The sequence below is a fragment of the Talpa occidentalis genome, unplaced genomic scaffold, assembly GCF_014898055.3.
Source record: "Talpa occidentalis isolate TD23 unplaced genomic scaffold, MPIMG_talOcc4v2.1 talOcc4.18, whole genome shotgun sequence".
Lineage (NCBI taxonomy): Eukaryota > Metazoa > Chordata > Mammalia > Eulipotyphla > Talpidae > Talpa > Talpa occidentalis.
This window is the reverse complement of record NW_023601851.1, coordinates 1693345-1714743: the sequence shown is the minus strand read 5'-3', so window position 1 is coordinate 1714743 and position 21399 is coordinate 1693345. Positions and strand designations below refer to the sequence as shown.

Sequence of the window (21399 nt, the reverse complement as noted above, 5' to 3'; positions counted from 1 at the left end):
TCAATCACAGATAATGCTTCATGCCATTTTACATTTTCTTTACATAAGGCCACTATTTCTTTAGGAAATATGTATTGAGCTTTTCTTCCTTGTGGCATGCAAAAGTGGGTATGGTAGAGGGTGAGTGTTCCTTTGGAAAGCCTTATTAAGGAAGTGGAAAATAAACAAAAAACTGAAATTGAAGAGAAGCAAATCACTGAAAGAACTAGAGTCCTTGCTTAATACCTTCTGGCCACAGTTTTAGACAGAGAAACAAGAGCAATCTGTTGTGGCTTAGCTAACTAAGCAAGTTTTGGAGAGTTATGAATGTTCTTCAAACTGAAGAGAGCAGATTACACTTTTCTTTTGAAAATTCGAATCATATTTTAGGTATGAAATTGGGTGTTGGAAATCTTTATAGCAGGAGGATGAAAAGAATAGATATAGTAGTAGAGAAATAGCAGCAGCACCATTTATGAGAAATTTTGTAACAGTTGGTGGTCTAGCCCTGTGGATGAGGAAGCAGGGATCTCCTCATTAATTAAGGTAATTTCATTGTTGTGTGAGGACTTTTCATCTGCTAATCCAAAATGTTACTGTAATTTTAGTTTTACACTTATGTACAGTTTTTGTTTGTATTTTTTCTTACCTATTCACTGTAAGTATCTCCTAAATATAAAACGCATAAACTAAACTGTAACAACTTCTGTGACAAGAGAACTGGAGAACATACATTGAGTTTTATTTTCTGTTTGAAGGACTTGCACTCTTGTCATCTAAAAGAATCTTTAGACATTTAAAATCAAAATGAAAAGGAATCAAAATAAAGCATTGTGCGCCTTCCTGGTGGCGCAGGAGGTTAAGCACAGCACTGTGAAGCTGTCCATAGCCTCTGCTGCATGAGTTCCATCCCCAGCTAGCCAGGACACTACCTACAATGTGTAGCAGACCTCTTGTCTTGCCTGCTGTTCCTCTCAGTAGTGCATTTCAGTCAGTCTCCCTGTTCTGTTCCCTAGTCTGTTCCCTAATCTGTTCCCTACTCTCTCTCCTCTCACCCCCCTTCAGTACCTCTGGCCTGAACCCTAGTTCTTGTATCCATAAATAAATAAATTAAAAAAATAAAGCATTCATTTAACACATTTTAATCAACTGTAATAAGTTTTTTTTTTAATATTTATTCATACAAGAACTGGGATATATGCCAGAGGTGTGGGGGAGAGGATGAAAGGATTCACCAGAGGTTGAATGGGAGCGGAACAGGTGGATCTACTGAAATACACTGCTGAGGGGAGTAGTGGGTAAGACAGAAGAGGTCTGCTGCGCCACGTGGGTCGTCTCCCTGGCTGGCTGGGAATCAAGCTTGTGCTGCAGTGGCTGGCAATAGCTTGATAGCACTGTCTTTAACCCCTGCACCACCGGGAGGCCCCTGTAATAAGTTTTTTCCTGGATCTCAAATACAGTTCAAGAGATCACCAAAATTCTCCTCAGGTTCACTGATTTGCTAGAAGAATTCAGTGAAGTTGTTAAAGCAGGTTTATTACTTACCCTAGAAAAGATGTAGATTAAAATCAGCAAAAGGGAGAGGACAAGAGGTCAAGAGTCTAAGAACATTAACTTCCATATGTCCTTTCCTAAGGTTCTTCTGTAGAAAAATTTCAATTCTGTTAGCAGTGATGTGTGACACTAATGCCAATCAGGGCAGCTCACGCAGGTCTTGGTGTCTATGGGCTTTATTGGTGTTAGGGTTTTGATGCACTTGGATTACTTACCAGGTGACTGATCTTAGCGTCCAGTCCCTCTGGAGATTACACTGTCATTGCTTGATTCAGAATCCTTGGCATAAATCACATTGCTACCTAACGTGTGTCGTGAACCACAAGTACTCAGGTTCTTATGCTGCGTGGATTCCTAAGGGTTCACAAATTATCTCCCAAGGACCAAACTTTCTGTAGGCAAAGATTATCCAGTATGGTACAATAATAGCATACAAGTAAATCTAGAATAATCACATTACTAACCTTGCCCCATGTTTGGCTAGTCACACTCTTCATGGAACCATCTTTAGGATAGTGTCTCTTTGAAAACTAGCTCTTCAGTTTGAGCATTTTCTATTAAAAGTCAGACTGTTACTTCTCTTGGAACAGAAACAAGATCTGCATATCATCTATAGGCTTCCACATATAGTTTGAGAGACAGTTGAAACTATTTTAATATATAAACCATTACAATGGCTGGAACTTGAATTAATGATGGGATTTCCAGTTGTACTACATGAGGGAATGATTAGTATATATTTTTGTTGGAGATGAGGCAGGTAAACATACGCTGAATTATATTTGTGAATTCTTTTATCTGTGGGAAGGAAAAATTCTTGTTAAATAGCATATCGGATAATAATAGATTAGCTCAGTGAATTTCCAGGTAAGGATTAACCAGCTTCTAAATGGCCTGCGTTCTGTACATCCACTGGAGTCCGTCATCTGCTAGTAAGACAATGAAGGAACTAAGATATATTTTAATATTTCTCTTAGTTAAACATTGCAGAAGGCATTTCTTATTAAAATATTAGGTATCTCTAAACTGATTATGAAATACAAATGATTTCTGGTTCCTCTCAGTCCACAAACTTTTTACTAACTTTAATTTTATGACAGGACTTACGTAGTTAAAAGTAAATTTCTCAAAACAGGTTTATTTACTTTTTAAAATGGGGTCGATCTGAATCTTAGGGATTTAGAGAAACATTTGTAATCAGAACATGTGCAGTCTTGTCTAGAGTCTCATGTTAACGTTCAGTAAATACGTTCTTGTCCTTGATTCCTAGTGGAAGAAAACTTACTACTTTTCCAGATCAGTGGAAAGTAGTAGAAAATAGTAGGCAGTAAACCTGTGCATTTACTGGGGATACTTCTTCAGAGTGTTTTGAGGGTTTCCTCTTGCTGTTTGTATACAGTCTGAGAGGAAAGACATAGAGGTAAAAACTAATGAACAGAAGGGAAATTCTCAGCCTATACAAATGACAAAAAGGGCTAAAATTTGGAGGTTGACTCTCAGGTAAACATCCTTTAGTAGCAAAGCCAGGGACATCATGACTAGACCATTCTTTTACTTTGCAAGGATCAAAATGTTTGGGGTTTTTTGGTATTTTATATAATTCTTACATCATTTTTCATTTTTGCACAATGTATACATTTTCATTTTGGTTATATTTCCAGTACATTTGCACCCCCCTGATTTTGACCCTAATCCTTTCTCTCCCTGCCACCCCGTAGTGTGTCTTTGGTTTATAATTGCTTGTTGATTTTGATTTTTTCTGTATTTTATTAGTCTTGTTCCTGGTCCCTTATTTAGGTTTTCTAAATTCCTGCTATGAGTGAGACCATCCACTATTTTTCTTTTTCTTTCTGGCTTATTTTGCTGAGCATGATCCCTTCCAGCTCCATCCATGTTGCTGCAAATTGCATGAGTTTATCTGTTTCGATTGCTGAGTAATATTCCATTGTGTGTGTATACCACATCTTCTTGAACCAGTCATCTATTTTTGGGCATTTGGGTTGTTTCCATAGCTTAGCTATTGTAAATAGTGCTGCTATAAACATAGGGGTACAGGTGCCCTTTTGAATTAATGTTTCTTTGTCATTTGGGTAAATAGTATTGGAATTGCTGGCTCATACGGAAGCTCTATATTTAGTAGGTTGAGGAATCTTCACACAGCTTTTCCATAATGGTTGGACCAGTTTGCACTCCTACCAGCAATGCAGGAGAGTTTCTTTTTCCATTTCTTTTCTTTTGCTGTAAGATGGTATCTCATTGTAGTTTTGGTTTGCATTTCCCTGATTGCAAGTGATGTTGAACATTTTTTCATATGCCTGTTGGCCATTTGCATTTCCTCTTTGGAGATGTTTCCTTTTAGCTCTTCTACCCATTTTTTGACTGTATTATTTTCTTCTTTTTCGTTGAGTCTCCTCAGCTCTTGTAGATTTTTGTGATCAGTCCTTTATCATTAGTGTTGTGTGCAAAAATGTTCTCCCAGTCGGTGGGGTTTCTCTTTGTTTCGGTTATTGTCTCTTTTGCTGTGCAGAAGCTCTTTAATTGGATGTAGTCTCAGCTGTTTATCTTTGCCTTCACTATCACTGCTTTGGGTGATGTGTCTGTAAAGATGTCTTTGAGGTGCATGGTATGTAGTGTTTTGCCTATATTTCTTTCTATGTATTTTATGGTTTTCTAGTCTTATGTCTATTTCTTTACTCCATTTTGAGTTGGTTTTTGTGCATGGTATGAGGTAGTAGTCAAGCTTTATTATTTTGCATGTAGCGACCCAGTTTTCCCAGCACCATTTATTGAACAAACTTAACTTTGCTCCGTTGTATATTCTTTCTTTCTTTGTCAAGGATTAATTAACTGCAAATTTGTGGGTCTATTTCTGGGTTTTCTGTTCAATTCCATTGGTCCGTGTTTCTGTTCTTGTTTCAATACCATGCAGTTTTTATTATTATGGCTTAGTAGTATAGTTTGAAATCTGGGAGAGTGATGCCTCCATTCCCTTTTTTTCTCAGGAGGGCTTTGGCTATTCAGGGTTTTTGGTGGCTCCATATGAATTTCACCAAATATTGTTCTATTTCTTTGAAGAATGTCATTGAAATTTTTATTGAAATAGCATTGAATCTGTATATTGCTTTTGGTAGGATGGCCATTTCGATAATGTTAATTCTTCCAATCCATGAGCAGAGGATGTCTTTCCATTTCTTTGTGTCTTCTTCTATTTCTTTTAACAGTGTTCATAGTTATTTTTGTATAGGTCCTTTACTTCTTTTGTTAGGTTTATTCCCAAGTATATGATATGATTTTTTTTTGTTTCAATAATAAAAGGAATGGTTTTCTTATTTCTTCTTCAGATTTATTGTTTGTGTATAGGAAGGCTACTGATTTTTGTGAGTTGATTTTGTATCCTGCCACTTTTCTAAACTGATTGATGAGTTTAGTTTTCTGTGGAGTTTTTGGGGTTCACTACATATATTATCATATCATCTGCAAATAGTGATAGTTTGACTTCTTCTTTTCCTATTTGGATTCCTTGGATGTCTTTCTCTTGTCTTAATGCTCTGGCTAGGACTTCCAGTATTATATTGAAAAGCAGTGGTGAGAGTGGACATCCTTGTCTTGTTCCAGATCTTAATGGGAAGGCTTTCAGCTTTTCACCATTGAGAATGATATTGGCTGTAGGCTTGTCATATATGGCCTTTATGATGTTGAAGTATGATCCTTGTATCCTGAGAATTTCAAGGGCCTTGTTCATAAATGGGTGTTGTACTTTGTCGAAAGCTTTCTAAGCATCTATTGCTCTTATCATATGGTTTTCATATTTCTATTTGTTGATGTGTTGGATTACATTGATTGAATTTGGATGTTGAATCATCCTTGTGTCCCTGGAATAAATCCTCCTTGGTCGTGGTGAATTATATTATGGATATATTGTTGGATTCTGATTGCTAAAATTTTATTGAGGATTTTTGTGTCAGAGAGATTGGCCTGTAGTTTTATTTTTGGGGTTGTCCTTGTTCAGTTTTGGTATTGGTGTAATGCTGGCTTCACAGAATGTATTTGGTATTATCCCTTCCTTCTCAATTTTTTGCAAGAGTTTGTGAAGGATAGGCACTAATTCGTTTCATGTTTGGTAGAATGCATTTGTAAATCCCTCTGGTCCTGGGCTTTTGTTTTTGGGGAGGGTTTTGATTACCATTTCAGTTTCACTGCATATAATTGGTCTGTTTAGGTGTTTTATTTGTTCTTTATCTAACTTTGGGTGATTGTAGAATTGTAGGGATTTGTCTATCTCTTCTAGATTGTTGAGCTTGTTTGCATGGTAGTTTCTGATTTTTCTTTTCATTTCTGCTGTGTCTGTTGTGATTTCTCCTCTTTCATTGTGATCCTGTTTATTTGTGCTTTCTTCTGTTTTTCCTTTGTGAGCCTGCCCAGTGGTTTGTCTATTTTACTTATTTTTTTTTTGAAGAACGAACTTTTGGTTTCATTGATCTTTTCGATTTTTTTTTTTTTAGTTTCCATTTCATTTATTTCTGCTTTGATTTTTATTATTTCTTCTCTTCTGTTGGTTTTAGAGTTTTGTTGTTGTTGTTGTTGCTCTTTTTCTAGTTCTTTGAGCTGTGAGATTAGGTTGTTTCTTTGAGCTGTTTTTTATTTCTTGATGTGAACCTGTATTGCTATATATTTTCCTCTTTTTATTGCTTTTGCTGCATCCCATACATTTAGGAAATTGGTGTCCTCCTGGTCATTCAACTCAAAGTATTTTTCAATTTCTTCTTTGATCTCCTCATTTGTCCAGTGGTCTTCCACTGGACAAAGTGTGGGTTTCAATCTCCATGAGGTAGGAGGGTTCCCTGCCTTCTTTTCATGGTTTATTTCTAGTTTGATGCTTTCATGGTCAGAAAAGATTATTGTTATGATTTCAGTTTGGTGTATCTGTTGATGTTTGTCTTGTGTCCCATTATGTGATTTTGATCCTGGAGAATGATCCATGTGCGCTTGAGAAAAATGTGTACTCAAATTTTTGGGGGTTGGTATTCTATATATGTCTGTTAAGCCCTTGAGCTCTAGATCCTTATTTAGAGCTTTAGTGCCCTTACTTATTTTTTGTCTCAATTGATCTATCCATTTTTGACAGTGGTGTGTTTAAGTCTCCTACTACATAAGTGTTTTCTCTGATGTCTGTTTTCAGAGATGATAATAGTTGTCTGATACATTTTGGTGCCCCTTCATTTGGTGAGTATATGTTAATGAGTGTTATTTCTTCTTGAATTATTGTCCTCTTGGTCATAATCTAGTGACCATCTCGGTCTCTTTTTACCTTTTTGGGTTTGAAATCTGTTTTACCTGATATAGTATAGCTGTCCCTGCCTTCTTTTTTGGTCCATTTGCTGTAGGATTGTTTTCATGCTTTTACTTTCACTTTATTTTTATCTTTTGTAGATAAATGTGTTTCCTGGAGACAGAAAAAGGTTGGGTTTTGTTTCTTTTTTTTAAGATTTATTTATTTATTTATTTATTTATTTATTTATTTATTTATTTATTTATTTATTTATTTATACAAGCACTGGGTACAGTCAGAAGCGCAGGAGGATGAGATAATTCACCAGAGCCTGTTCTGTAGGGCACACAAAAGGCAGACTGACTAAAATACACTGCTGAGGGAGCAGCGGGTGCGGCAGAAGAGATCTATTGCGCCATGTGGGACCCTTGCCAACGTCCAGGGATCAAACTGGGACTACAGAGGCTGTGGGAAGATTTGCAGCCCAAAGCACAACTGCTGTGCCACTAGGGTAGGCCCTGGGTTTTGTTTCTGAATCCAGCCTGTGACTCTGTCTTTTTTTTTTTTTTAAAGATTCTTTTTTTAAGATTTCTTTTTTTTTTTTTAAGATTTATTTATGCATACAAGAACTGGGGTACAGGCCAGAGATGCGGGGGGCTGGGGGTTGAGGGATTCACCAGAGACAGAGTAGGGAACAGAACAGGCAGACTGACTGAAATATACTGCTGAGGGGAGCAACGGGGCGAGGCAGGAGAGGTCTGCCTCGCCATGTGGGTTGCTCCCTGCCTGGCTGGGGATTGAACTCGTGCTGCAGAGGCTGTGGATTGCTTCATAGTGTGGTGCTTAACCCCTTGCGCCACCAGAGAGGCCCTTTAAAGATTTCCTTATTTATTTATACAAGCACTGTGTACAGTCAGAAGCGTGGGAGTGTGAGAGAATTCACCAGAGCCAGAGTGGGGAACAGAATAGGCAGATTGATGAAATACACTGCCAAGGGGAGCAGCAGGCGCGGCAGGAGAGGTCTGTTGCACCATATGGAACCCTCGCTGGCAGCCGGGGATCAAAGTGGTGCTACAGCCCAGCGCTCAACTGCTGTGCCACCAGGGGAAGCCCTGCGACTTTGTCTTTTTATTGAAGAATTTAGTCTGTTTATATTTACAGTTAATATTAATATGTTAGCATCTGTATTTGCCATTTTGTTTGTCTTTTCTCTAGTTTTACTTATTTTTTTAGTAATTTTTTTTTTTTTGGTCTTGTTTTGTTCCTATTCATCCCCCCCGTTGGTTCTGGCTTTAGGGCTCCTTGTATTTTTTGGAGTGAGGGTTTAGTACTAATAAAATTCTGGAGTTTCTATTTGTCTGGGAAGGTTCTTATTCTTTCTTCATAGAGAAAGGAAAACACTGCAGGATAGAGTATTCTTAGTTGGCATTTGTTGTCATGGAGTCTGTTGACTATGTCCCTCCACTCTCTCCTTGCCTGTAGTGTTTCTTCAGAGAAGTCTTATATCAACCTGTTTTCCTTTGCATGTTCTTTGTTTCTTCTCTCTTGTCATCTTCATTATTTATTCCTTGTCTTGGATTCTTGGGAGCTTTACTGTTATGTGTCCTGCTGAATTTTTCCTTTCATCTTGGAAATTTTGTGTTCTTCTTGCTTCTTGTATGTCTATTTTCGGCTCCTTCTTCATGTTTGGAAAGTGCTCTTCAATTATTCCTTTGGATATTTTCTCCATTCCTATGTCTCTCTCCTCTCCTTCTGGAATTCTTATAACTCTTTTATTTCCTTTCCTCATGGAGTCAGATAGTTCCCTAAGTCTTTCTTCATTCTTTTTCCTTTGTACTTCTTTTTCCTTTTCTGTTTTGCTTCTTTTTATTTCTGTGTCTTCAAGAGTACTTATTTGTTCTTCCATTTCATCTACTTTTCATTACTGCTTTTCCCAGAGTTCTGTAGCTCCTCCATTAATCCTTTGGTCTCCTACATTTCTTTCACTTGCCTCTTTAGGGATTCCATTTCATTCCGCTGATTGTTGATTATTTTGCCCTTATAGTTGTTTTCTTTAATGACTTATGTCAGTTTTTTAATCACAGCAATTTTAAATTCTCTTTCTGGAAGGCTCAGAAGTTCTTTCAAGTCACTGTTGTTGCATTCTGGTGGGTGATTTTCTTTTTGTCGTGTGTCTTTTCCTTGAGAACTTGCTTGGTTTTTTGTAGTTTTTCTTCTCCCTGCTGCTTGTTTTCTAATTTGTCCTATGCATTGGGACACTGTGTCTGTGGTACTGGCCAACATATTTTTGGTGTTTTCTTTCTGAGATGTTGGAAATTGATGGTGCATTCGAGTCAAATACTGTTATGCCAGAAGTCCAGTATGGCAGTGGTACTATGAATATGTTAATGGTCGCTGTCACAGAATATCTCCTCCTTCTGTATTTAATTCCAGAGGTGTGTCTTGAAGTCCCACAGGCTGCCCTGGAGGTGGGGTGGCTGGATTGCTTGCTGGGCTCCAAATCTCTGGATCCCCCTCTGGCCTCCAACTCCCTGGCAGGCGGGGCCTGGCTTTTGGGAGCCTTCAGCTTACCTCTGCTACAGGGGCATCCCTCTCTCAGTTTCAAGCAGTTTTTGAAGCAAAGATCCCTATTCTAAAATGGCAGGTCAGAAGCCACACTTACCTGCACTGAGGTCTGCCCCTGTGGTGGCTGCCCAATCCACCTCTGGTCTCTGACTGCTGCCCTGACAGGCCCTGGCATGAGGAGACCTTCAGCTCACCTCTGGCTGCGGGGGCAGCCCTCTCACAGTTTCAAGCAGCCTTGGTTGAAGCAAAGGTCCCTATTTTAAAATGGCAAGTCAGAAGTGCACTTTCCTCCACCAGCAGCTGCAGGATCAAAATATTTGAATATTAGGTCACATAGAACTCTGAAGACATTGTGTGTGTATAACTTTCTTGAGCCATCTCATTGGACTCCAGGAATGATGTATAGTTTACTAGTGTTGTGTATAGGAGACCTGCAATTTACTTTGAAATAAGTGCTGTTGACTGTCATGGAAAGGAACAGAAAGAGAGAGAAATTGAAGAAAATTGTGTAACTTTCACATTCAACAGGGTTGGAAACAGGCTACTAAAACTCAGGTACAATCATATGCTGCACTCAAAGAAAAAGGAAGGATGCTGCAGAGGGTAAATGTGTAAGTAAAGAGGGCATAATCGAGTGTAGAAACTCTTCCTTGTTCCCCAGTCTGCTAGTTTAATAAACCCTGTGGTTGTTTCTGAGTGGTCTTGCAGTTGTGCACAGAGGTCACGACTGTGACCCTTCCCCATCCTTTGCACTGCCCTTTGAACCTTTTTCATACTGTTCCTGTCTTTGGTATTGTTGGTGTTTTTTTGAATTTTTTTTAAAGATTTATTTATTTATTTATACAAGATCTGGGGTACAAACCAGATGCGTGGGAGGGTGAGAGGATTCTCCAGAGACAGAGTAGGGAACAGAACAGGCCGACTGATGAAACACACTGCTGAGGGGAGCAGCGGTCGAGACAGGAGAGGTCTGCTGCACCATATGGGAATCTTGCTGACTGGCCTGGATTGAACGGATGCTGCAGAGGCTGTAGACAGCTTTACAGTGCTGCGTTCAACCACTTGCACCACCAGGGGAGGACCCTGTTTTGAATATTTGAATAGGCTTAGAAGGCAATTTGAGCCAGTGTTTTACTCTCAAGCTTGAAAAACCTAATACTGGATTTGCTTTGCTTGATCCCCCCCAATTCCACCTGAGTCCTCCCCTTCCTCCCTACATCATGCTCTCCTTTCCCCCCTTACCTCCCTGCTACCCTTTACCTTTTCCTTCCCTTTCCACTTTCTCCCTTCTCTTTTTTTGCCTTTTAAAAAGAAACATCTGTAATTGATGCCCTGTAGCCATGATGACACTGTATTTGGAAATAACCTCTTTTCCAGTTTTACAGTTAAACATAAAGAGAAGAATGTTGTTGCATAATGGATGATAATCTAAATAAGGTTTAGGTTATTTCATTATGAGAGCTGGAACTTTTGAGAAAAGATTTTATACTTGGAGATGATCCTATAAATAGTTGAGACTTTTGGTAAAGTTAGTAGAGTATGGATATATTTTGCATGGAGTACGATGTGAACCCTTGGGGACAGGAGGGGTGAGTGCACTGTAGTAGACAGGTGTACGATTACATGCAAGTTCTAATTTAAACCTTTAAATATCTGTGTTTATAAGATAAAGCAAATATCTTTGCTTAACACGTTTTGCAGATGTGTTAAGTGAGACATGAGAAGATTACTTTGAATTATCCAGGAGGGCTCAACTTAAAAGGGTTCTTAAAAGAGGGAGGAAAGGATGTCAGAGTTAGACATGGAGTTTTGATAGTAAAAGCAAACATTAAGAGAAATGAAGATGCTATGCTTCTGGCCTTAATTTTTAAATGATTAGATGTAGACACATTGGATGTAACATCCTATTTGGGATTGATTGTCTAACTTTATCTCTTTTGTGGGTGTTTCTAACTCCTGATATTTTTCCTACCACAAATACCTACATTGCAGACTTGTTTACTGTGTTGTTATCTAATATTATAGAAGCAATAATTTCACATCTGCAGTGGAACAGGAAGATACTCTCTGTGTAAAAAAAAGGAAAAAGAATAACTCCAGCAGTATAAATTACTGTTTTGTTGCAAATCTATTTATTTGTCAATAGAAACTTAACTGATATTGCTCTTGTTTGTAAATTTAATACAGTTTTTAATCAAGAGTAAATTTCAAAATAAACTCAAATTACTGAGTATGATTATGTCAAAGTGATGAATAAATTATTTGACCTGTATCTTGTGGTATATGGTTGTATTACTAATTTTGACACCATGTTTGTAATATGCAGGCTTAGGCTGTCTTCTTGATGAAAGCAAAATTGAGGATTTGTCTCTACTCTATCAACTGTTTGGAAGGGTAGAATGTGGAGTTCAAGTACTTCTCCAGCATTGGATTGGCTATATAAAGGTACTCATTTAGAGAAGATGTCATTAAACATAAATGTACATTATTTATGACTTATTTTCTCCTTTTAATAATGTTTATGGTTTTAATTGTAGTTTTCTCTTATCTTGTTTAAGAAATGTTAACTTGAAATTCATGGAATAGATATATACCAGATTTTACTATAACTCCTTAGTCTATATGTCTGCAAACCTTTTCTCCCTCAAAAATACTTGTTTTTCTCAGGAAAGAAGCTGAGAACATTTTTTGTGTAACATTTTATTTTGTTTTCCCAGCTCACATTCTTTGTTGGATTAATAGCAGCCATAGTAATTTGTGATTGACAGACACTGTGAAAGACAAATTTGTCTTGGTCTAACAATGCGGAGGAGGCATTCTCATCTCAAGGAAGAGAGAGAGTCATCACCAGCTCTCATCTCAGCGTTTTTTTAATAATTGGCTAGATCCTAAGTGGTCAACACACATAAAAAGATACATGCCATGTTAGTTAAAGTATGTGATTCAGCGACACACATGTACATGTGTGCATAGGAATGCACCTCACACAGATCATTTGCACACAGATCATAAAGGCAGACAGGCAGAATAAAGATGAGTAGGTGGTAGGGGGCAATGGGAAAAGATAAAAGAAATGACTGCTTAATGGGAACTGGATTATCTAACAATGATTGTCTGATCATTAGCAGTGGTAAGCATTGTCACAGTTCAAGTCTAGAATATGTTAATTAATCCCAAAAGAAACGCCATTACCCATTAGAAGCTCTCTGTATCCTTTCCCTGGAACTTGTGGTGACTACTTCTCTACTTCAGTAATTTCAGTTGATGTGTCTGTTATGGATATGCCCTATAATTGGAGCCATGCATTGCACAGTCTTACTCTTTGTTTCTGGATTCCTTAGTTTAATGTGATCTTTCATCAATTTCATGGCATTCTTTTTTTCTCTTCGCTGACTGAACAGTCTGTCGTCGTGTGTCTGCTCCACCTTTTCTTCTTCATCCATTTTTCAGTGGACACACATTTGTATCAGCCCGACTTTTTGGTTCTCGCCAGTTATTTTGGATACTGCAAATAGTACTGATGCCAGCATTTATATACAAGCGTTTGCTTGATTGCCTGTTTTTAGTTAATGCTAGGCACCAGAAATGGAGTTGCTGTGTTAAGTTCTAGGAAGTGGAATTGCAGCATCGTGTTGTAACTAAGCAGTGACAAAACCTTTTCCCATAGATCTGCATCACTCTTTGTGCCCACCAACATTTGAGAAGCTCTGGTCTCAAGTTTTCTTTAAGTCTTTGGTAGTCTTGGTATAAAACCAGCTAGCCCTGGGCTTTTCTCGCTGCACGGATTTTCATGATTGGGTCAGTACTTGTTAATAAACAGATCTGTTTCCTTTTTTTCAGTTTTGTATTTAATTGATGTGTCTCAAAATGGGTCCTATCACCTAGGTTAGCCTATTTGCTGGTTTATAGTTGTTTCATAATTTCTACCAATACATTGTGCTTCCCCCATCCCAACTTCTGTAAACAATTATTCTACTGTTTCTCTGAGGTCAACTTTCTGCATCATACAGGTGTGGAAAAGTAATATATTTGTCTTTAGATTATTTCATTTAGCATAATACCATACATGTTCATGTATCTTACAAATGGGAATGCATATATATCCTTAAAAACTGGTGTTTTCACTTTCTTCAGGTAAGTGCCAAGAAGTTCTGATTTTAACTTTTCAGGAACCAAACATTTATTGTACCAATTTACATTATTCATACAAGAGCTGGGGCACAGGCCAGAGATATGGGGGTGTGAGAGGATTCACCAGAGACAAAGTGGGGAACAGAACAGGCAGACTGACTGAAACACACTGCTGAGGGGAGCAGAGGGCATGACAGGAGAGGTCTGCCACGCCATGTGGGTTGCTCCCTGGCCAGCCAGGTATCAAACTTGCGCTGCAGAGACTTTGGACCACTTCCCAGTGAGGTGCTTAACCCCTTGCACCACTAGGGAGGCCCAAGTGACTTTTTTTTTTTAATGACAGTACCATACATTTTGGATTTGAAATGAGGAAGTGTATGTCCCCAACTTTGATTTCTCGGGTATCAGGGTCATGATGAATATTAGCACTTTTTAAAAAATATGTGAGAAGTAACATTGGAATTTTGATAAGGGATGTACAATAGTGGATATTGTGAGCATTTTTAACTAACAGTTCTTCCAGTCCACTTATTTGGGTCTTTAGTTTTTTTTATCAGTGTCTTGACAGTGGTCATGGAATCGAATCTCTGCCTTTTAGGTTAAATACATTCTTTTTTTTTATTTGTTTATTTTATTTTATTTTATTTTATTTAAAGAATGTATTTATTTATTTTTTAATAGAGGCATGTTTTTTATTTATTTATTTAGTTAGTTAGTTAGTTTGTTTGTTTGTTTTGTTTATACATGCACTGGGTACAGTCAGAAGCGCGGGAGGGTGAGAGAATTCACCAGAGCCAGAGCAGGGAGCAGAGCAGGTAGAAGGACCGAAGCACACTGCTGAGGGGAGCAGCGGGCGGCAGGAGAGGTCTGCGCGCCATGTGGGACCCTCCTCCTGTGGCCGGGGAGCAGCCGGGCATAGAACCGGCGCTGCAGCCGCGGGCAGCTTCGCAACCCAGTGCTCAACCGCTGCGCCACCTGGGAGGCCCTCTTTTTTTTTAAAAAAAAGATTTTATTATTTATACAAGAACTGGGTACAGGTCCTGTGGGTGGGAGAGTGAGAGGGTTCACCAGAGACAGAGCGGGGAACAAAATAGGCAGACTGATGAAAGACACTACTGAGGGCAGCAGAGGGCAAGACAGGAGAGGCCTGCTCGCCATGTGGGTTGCTCTGAGGGTGGCGGGGATTGAACTGGCACTGCAGAGCCTACAGACAGCTTCACAGCCCTGTGCTCAACTGCCTGCACCACCAGGGAGGTGCAGGTTAAATATATTCTTTTTTTTTTTTTTAAATATTGATTTATATATTTATTTATTTGTTTGTTATTTGTTTATTTATTTATACAAGCACTGGGTACAGTCAGAAGCGTGGGAGGGTGAGAGAATTCACCAGAGCCAGAGCAGGGAGCAGAACAGGCAGAAGGACCGAAGTACACTGCTGAGGGGCGCAGTGGGCGGCACAGGAGGTCTGCGCACCATGTGGGATGCTCGCCCGGCTGCTGGGGATCGAACCAGCGCTGCAGAGGCTGCGGGCAGCTTCGCAACCCAGTGTTCAACCGCTGCAGCACCGGGGAGGCCCTAAAGCATGTTTTTAAATGAATAAAAATGGTCATATATTTTGCCTCAGTAACAGATTAGCATGTCAAAAAAAAATCTAAACCAACATTTTTTTATCCAATATTGAAGTAATTTGATAGCTTTCTTCTACAATAATGAAATTTCGTAAATATATTGACTACCCTAAACAGCATGATTCATGTGTCTTGTTAACAAAAGTTAATGTGATGAAAAGCAAACCATTTGGTAAAATCTGCAATTAATAAAATCACAGAAAAGGTATAAAAGGGAAATCTAAATAGTATTTTAGGAAAAAAATACAGAGAAAGAAAAAGTGGAGGAATTGAGGGATTTAAACATATAAAACATTAAAAATACAGAATAAATTCGTAGAAGTACTTGCATTTAACTTCATATGTACACGGATGAGCACTTCAATTAAAGCAGAACTTAACAAAATTGAAACTACACTCCAACTATTTGGGCACACTTGCTTTCCAGTCACACAAATATATTCAAGAGTAAAGGGTAGAAAGATTTATTTCACACAAATGTTGAGCAAGAAAGTGCTGCAGTCACTATGCTGTTAGACAAACCAGTCTTTGCTTCAAAAGAAAAAGAAAATATTGTGTATTTAAAAGGATCAATTCATAAAGAAGATAGAACAAAACATACCCATCTATCAATAGAACCTCACTGAAGTAAAGCTAAAATGATCAAAATGAGAGTTAAAAAAAATAAAAACTAGCTATTTATATATTTAAAAAGTACTCCTTTGTGAGTATGGGTGAATTGGTGGTAGGCCTTATGGGATATCCCAATATTGCTGCAATTAAAAAGAATAGTTGAATAAGTAAATAAAATAAATAGAATTGTGAAAAAGAAAAAAGTGAGCATAAGAACATGATGATGATACTTTAGTCACCACTTTACATAGTCAATAGAGCAGCTGGACAGAAAAACAGAACAGCAGTAATGGTGGCACAAAGTAACAAGACTAACTTTAAAACTAAACTCCAACTATTTGGACACACAAGAGTATCTTTTTAATAGCTGTGTACTATTCCATTGTGCATCTGAACACATCTTTTAATCCACTCATCTGTCCTTCTGTTGTTTCCATGACTCTGTTGTGAATTCATAGAAGTCTTACATCTTTGTGAATTAGTGTTTTCATGTTCTTCAAATAGCTACCAACCTGTAGAGTGGAATTGCTGAGTCCTTGGTAGGTGTTGTTTTTTTTTTTTTTTTTTTTAGGAATGTATAGGCCGTTTTCACGAAGAATTCCTCATTTCCCCACCATAGTGTTTGGGTGTTTCTTTTTCTCTACACTATCATCCATTTTCTGTATATTTTAAAATTACTTCCTTAATGGTTAACTGTGTGACTATAAATAACATTTATAAAAATGTACTTTTAAATAACAACAACTTAGATTGACTTGTCTGTCCTTAGGTTGAGGCACAAAAACTTTGTGCCTGTATAGTTCTGTTTCCTCCTTTTAGGTTTTTTCATCTGTTACATCTTTATATATATTTCCACATTACAGATTTATAATTTTATTTAATGCATTTGTATTTTAAAACATATGTGAAAAAATGGTAAAATTTTTGCAAGTTAACTGCTGTTATTTTTGCTTTTGAAAATATATTTATAGGTATAATTTTCTTCACTAATTTTGATTTATTGTTTGGTGTTCTTTCATTTCGGTGATAGATACTCTGTGCTATTTGTCATATAGCAGATCTGTTAGCAACAAACTATCAGTATTTGTTTACCTGATAATTTTCTAATTTTCCTTTACCTTCCTTTTTTGGGGAACCTCTTCAGTTTCCCTTTTCAGATAAAATCTTGTGGTATTTACCTCTTTGTTGTATGAATAAGCCCATTTTGGTTCTTTTTTTTTTTTTTTTGGTTTATGCATAAGATGCTCATTTCTTTTTCTTAAGTGTTCCTTTGGACATAATTTTTAATTTTCAATTCTTGAATCAAATTGGATTATTTATTAGGAGTATGTAAATGCTATTTAGTTTAGCTTTATATCACAACATAGTTAACTTTCGCTTTTGAAATTTTTCCTGACAATGAATTTGTTTTTCTCCTTGCAGGCTTTTTTATATATTTACCCCTCATTTTTCCATCACATGTTGTCTCAGTTGTTTGCTTCTAAATAATTCTCTACTCAGATAAATAATGGATTCAGTTGACCTAACTTTTAGAGTACTTTGTATTTATCTAATAATGCCTTTGTCCTTTGAGACTTACTGCATTATTGTTATTGTAGGATTTCTTGTATATGAAGTTTTAATTATTAAATTATGGTGATGTTACATGAACTAAGGTAATAACCTCAGATAATTTTTAAAGATTTATTTGTTTATGCATATAAAAACTGGGGTATAGGCCAGAGGTGTGGGGGGTGAGAGGATTCACCAGAAACAGAGTTGGGGACAGAACAGGCAGACTGACTAAAATACACTGCTGAGGGAAGCAGTGGGCAACTCAAGGGAGGTCTGCTTTTTAGCTCTTTTGCCCATTTTTTACTGAATTATTTTCTTTGTTTTTGTTGAGTCTCATCAGCTCTTTGTAGATTTTTGTGATCAGTCCTTTATTGTTAGTGTTGTGTGCAAAAGTTTTCTCCCAGTCGGTGGGGTTTCTCTTTGTTTTTGTTATTGTCTCTTTTGCTGTGCAGACGCTCTTTAATTTGATGTAGTCCCAGCTGTTTATCTTTGTCTTCACTATCACTGCTTTGGGTGATGTGTCTATAAAGGACTAGAATCAAAATAAGGGGGACAATGCAATTGTATGGGGAATATAACCTAAACAAAAATGTATATACATTGTGCAAAGATGAAAAAAGTTGTAAGAATTATATTAAATAAAATGTTTAAATAAAAAAAAATTCTGACAATTAAAAAAAAAAAAAGGAGAGGTCTGCTGTGCCATGTGTGCCATGTGGTAGCTCCCGGGCCTGGGATTGAACTGGTGCTGCAGTGGCTGCATATAGCTTCATAGGTTGCATCTTAACCCCTTCCACCACCAAAGAGGCCCCATTGTAACCTCACATAATTTTATTTTTCAGAAATTTGGCAGCAGCATAGTTGATAATCCTGATAAGGAAAAGACGATGGTGCAAGAACTTCTGGACTTCAAAGATAAGATTGATTTTATTATTGAAGCCTCTTTTATGAAGAATGAGAAGTTTATTGTTGCTATGAAAGAAGCTTTTGAATCATTTATTAACAAAAGGCCTAACAAGGCAGCTATGCTTCTAGGTATAGTTTTCATAGTGTGGTTTAAATAACACATTCTTAAATCTTTTTTTTTGTTTTCCTTTGTTTTTCAATAATATTAAACCTGTGACAGGAATGAGTTTGGACCTATTTTATCATAATGCTGCAAGTGCTTATTAGGGATTGAAAGAGGAAATATATTTTAAATTCAGTTTTTAAATGATGTTGCTCCTTTGTTTTACAAGAGGTATCACAGGGTTTTGGAAACGTCTCTTGTCTTTAGCTAGAAATTTCTGTAGTCAGTAGATAAGACTCATTAATTTTGAGATAGGTTCGCTGTGTAGTTGGGTTCTCATTTTTAAAATAAGGAAAAAAAGTCATCTGCCCACACAACTTTAGATTTTCAAAAACTTTAGATTTTCAGAAAGCTCTCTTTTTTTTGAAAGACATTTAAAACTTTAAATGAAATAGTAAATCTTGTTGTTTAAAATGAATCTGTGTGTGTGTTATCTTTGAGATTTTGGAACTTGCATAGTAAATGTCAAATTTTACATTATATAATTTTTTACAAAACACTGCATGCATGGTAGTGAGAAATTATTATTTTGTAACATTTGAACTTTGAGATTATGCAAATCTTAATGGAATATTTTTTTCTTTTGTATATCTTTTTATTCATCAATCCATGAATGACTTAGCCCATCCTTTTTTATATTTTAGCCAAATATGTGGATTCAAAACTTCGTGCAGGTAACAGAGAAGCTACTGATCAAGAACTTGAGGAATTGTTAAATAAAATAATAATTTTATTTAGGCTTATTAATGGTGAGTAATTTTTTAATGTGTCTGTTGGAAAGTTAAAAACAAAACATTCAGGAGAAATCTAAAGAAATTATCTGTACAATCCAACATGAATTGAAATTTAAATAATAGTTGCTATGATAAAATGATAACTTGAAACTTCTCATTTTAAAGATTGCAATTCAGTACAGTTCTAAGTACCTTCATGTTAGGCAGATATCACCATTATGTAATTCCAGAATGTTTTCACCCAACTGGCATTCTCTAGTAACTCTCTCCCCATACCCTTCTTGCCTTCAGTTTCTGGTACCCAGTAGGTTTTTATTTCCAGATTTGCATATTCTGGATATTTTAATATATAGGCCATCATATGGTGTGTGTCCTTTGATTTATTTTCCTTAGTGTAATGTTTTCAAGATTTATCCATATGGTAGTTTTTATCTGAATTTCCTTTCTATTTGAGATTGAACAGTAGTTCAGTGTACAGATCGCTATACCCATTTATCTCTTGGAGGGCATTTTGGTCATTTCCACCTCCTGCTTTTGTAAATGGTGTTCCTATTTATACACTTTTTAAATATTGGTGGATGTAAATAGCTCCTTTATGTGGCATGTGGCATTTTGCAGGGAAAGATGTCTTTGAAACTTTCTACAAAAAAGATCTAGCAAAACGGCTCTTACTTGATAAGAGTGCTTCAATTGATGCAGAAAAGTCAATGCTTTCCAAACTTAAACAAGGTATGTGGCTTGCCATCTTAGTAATTTTTTGGTGTTTGTGCTTTATGAATCTTGATTAAATGATTATTTGATTTCAGTGTTTCCTCTTTTTTTCCAAGTTCAAGTGAAATTTATTTTTTTGTTTTATATATTTTTATATTATTTTTCATTTTTGTGCAATGTATGCATTTTCCTCTTGGTTATAGTCCCTGTAAAATTCCCATCTCCCTTGATTTGATCCTGCTCCCATTGCCATGCCTGCAGTGTTAGCAGTGTGTTTTACTTATAAGTTTTCTTAGTGTGTTGGAAACATAGTAACTTAATGATATCACACAAAAGAATGTGCACTTGTCACTTCAACTCTGTCTTCTTGTGTTGTTTTAGATAAATTATTTAAATTTTTGTATCTAGAAATTTAGGATGGTGCTAAAATATGTATATATAAAGCATAATTATCCGCAGATATAAGTCACTTGTCTGATGAATGTAGATTACAAAAAGAAAAAGAAAAATACTGGATGGTCTCACTCATAGCAGGAATTTATAAAACCTAAATAAGAGACCAGGAAAAAGACTAATCAATACAAAGTAAAAATCAAAATCAACAAGCAACTATAAACCAGAGACACACTACGGGGGAGGGAGGGGTGGGGAAAGGAAGGACTAGAGTCAAAATAAGGGGTGGGGGAGTGCAATTGTATGGGGACTATAACCAAATGAAAATGCATACATTGTGCAAAGATGAAAAAAGATGTAAGAATTATATAAATTAAAATATTAAATTAAAAAATAAAAATAATAATAATAATAAATAATAATAATAATGTCAAATTATGAAGCTGCCCCTGGTGGTGAGTTCTATTAGGGAGAAACACAAGAACTTTTAAAGAGATTTGTTTAACCTAGTCAGGAATCAGGATGATTTCTTCTTGAAATAGATATAAAAATGCGTTTGAAATAGATACAAAAATGCAAAGAAATTCTAATGATGATAGGAACATATTCCATCGAAAAAGGAGTTTGGGAATTTGAAAAGCTGAGTCTTCAGAGTTTTCAGAGTGTAGAAATATATAGGCGCTATAGTAAAGTAAGTAAACAGGAATCAGATTTTCTTGACTGTGTGAAGACCTTATCTGGGATAATGTTGATGTCAAAGCAACAGAATTGTTTAGTTTTAAAACATGATTAGAAGTACTCAGTTGTTTTCTGAGAGATCACTTCAGCATAGAGATCACTTTGACAATGGTTTGCAAGCTGAGGGACCCCTGGATGGCAATAAAAAATATTAGATGTTTAACAGGATTCATTAGTTCAGGACACTCACAGTGATGCAGGTATTTATGAGACATGCTGAAACTCTGAAGGTGGATGATGAGAGGAGCAAATCCTTTCCAGCGAAGATGGATAGTGTTCTCATTTCAGTTGTATAATAGGTTAACAGCATCAAATCTTGTTAGCTTTTATTTTGCAAGGTTGCAGTTGAGTGTTATAGGAGTCTGCAGTTGTTTCACTAGGTGATTATTGCCAGATCAGTTCTGAAATTACCCACTTAGGTGTTCTTAGGCCTCAGTTCCTATGGCTTAAAAGCTTCAATTC

At 36.8% G+C, this 21399-nt stretch overlaps 1 protein-coding gene across 1 annotated transcript in view; it reads left to right on the top strand.

Annotated features, from left to right (window-relative positions):
* Positions 1-21399, top strand: part of LOC119250814 (cullin-4B-like) — a 106999-nt gene that overhangs the window by 17717 nt on the left and 67883 nt on the right. The window contains exons 11-14 of the mRNA XM_054697755.1: positions 11694-11812; positions 18135-18327; positions 19006-19110; positions 19714-19824. Coding sequence (XP_054553730.1) covers positions 11694-11812; positions 18135-18327; positions 19006-19110; positions 19714-19824 — 528 coding nt within the window. The remainder of the gene's footprint in view (positions 1-11693; positions 11813-18134; positions 18328-19005; positions 19111-19713; positions 19825-21399) is intronic.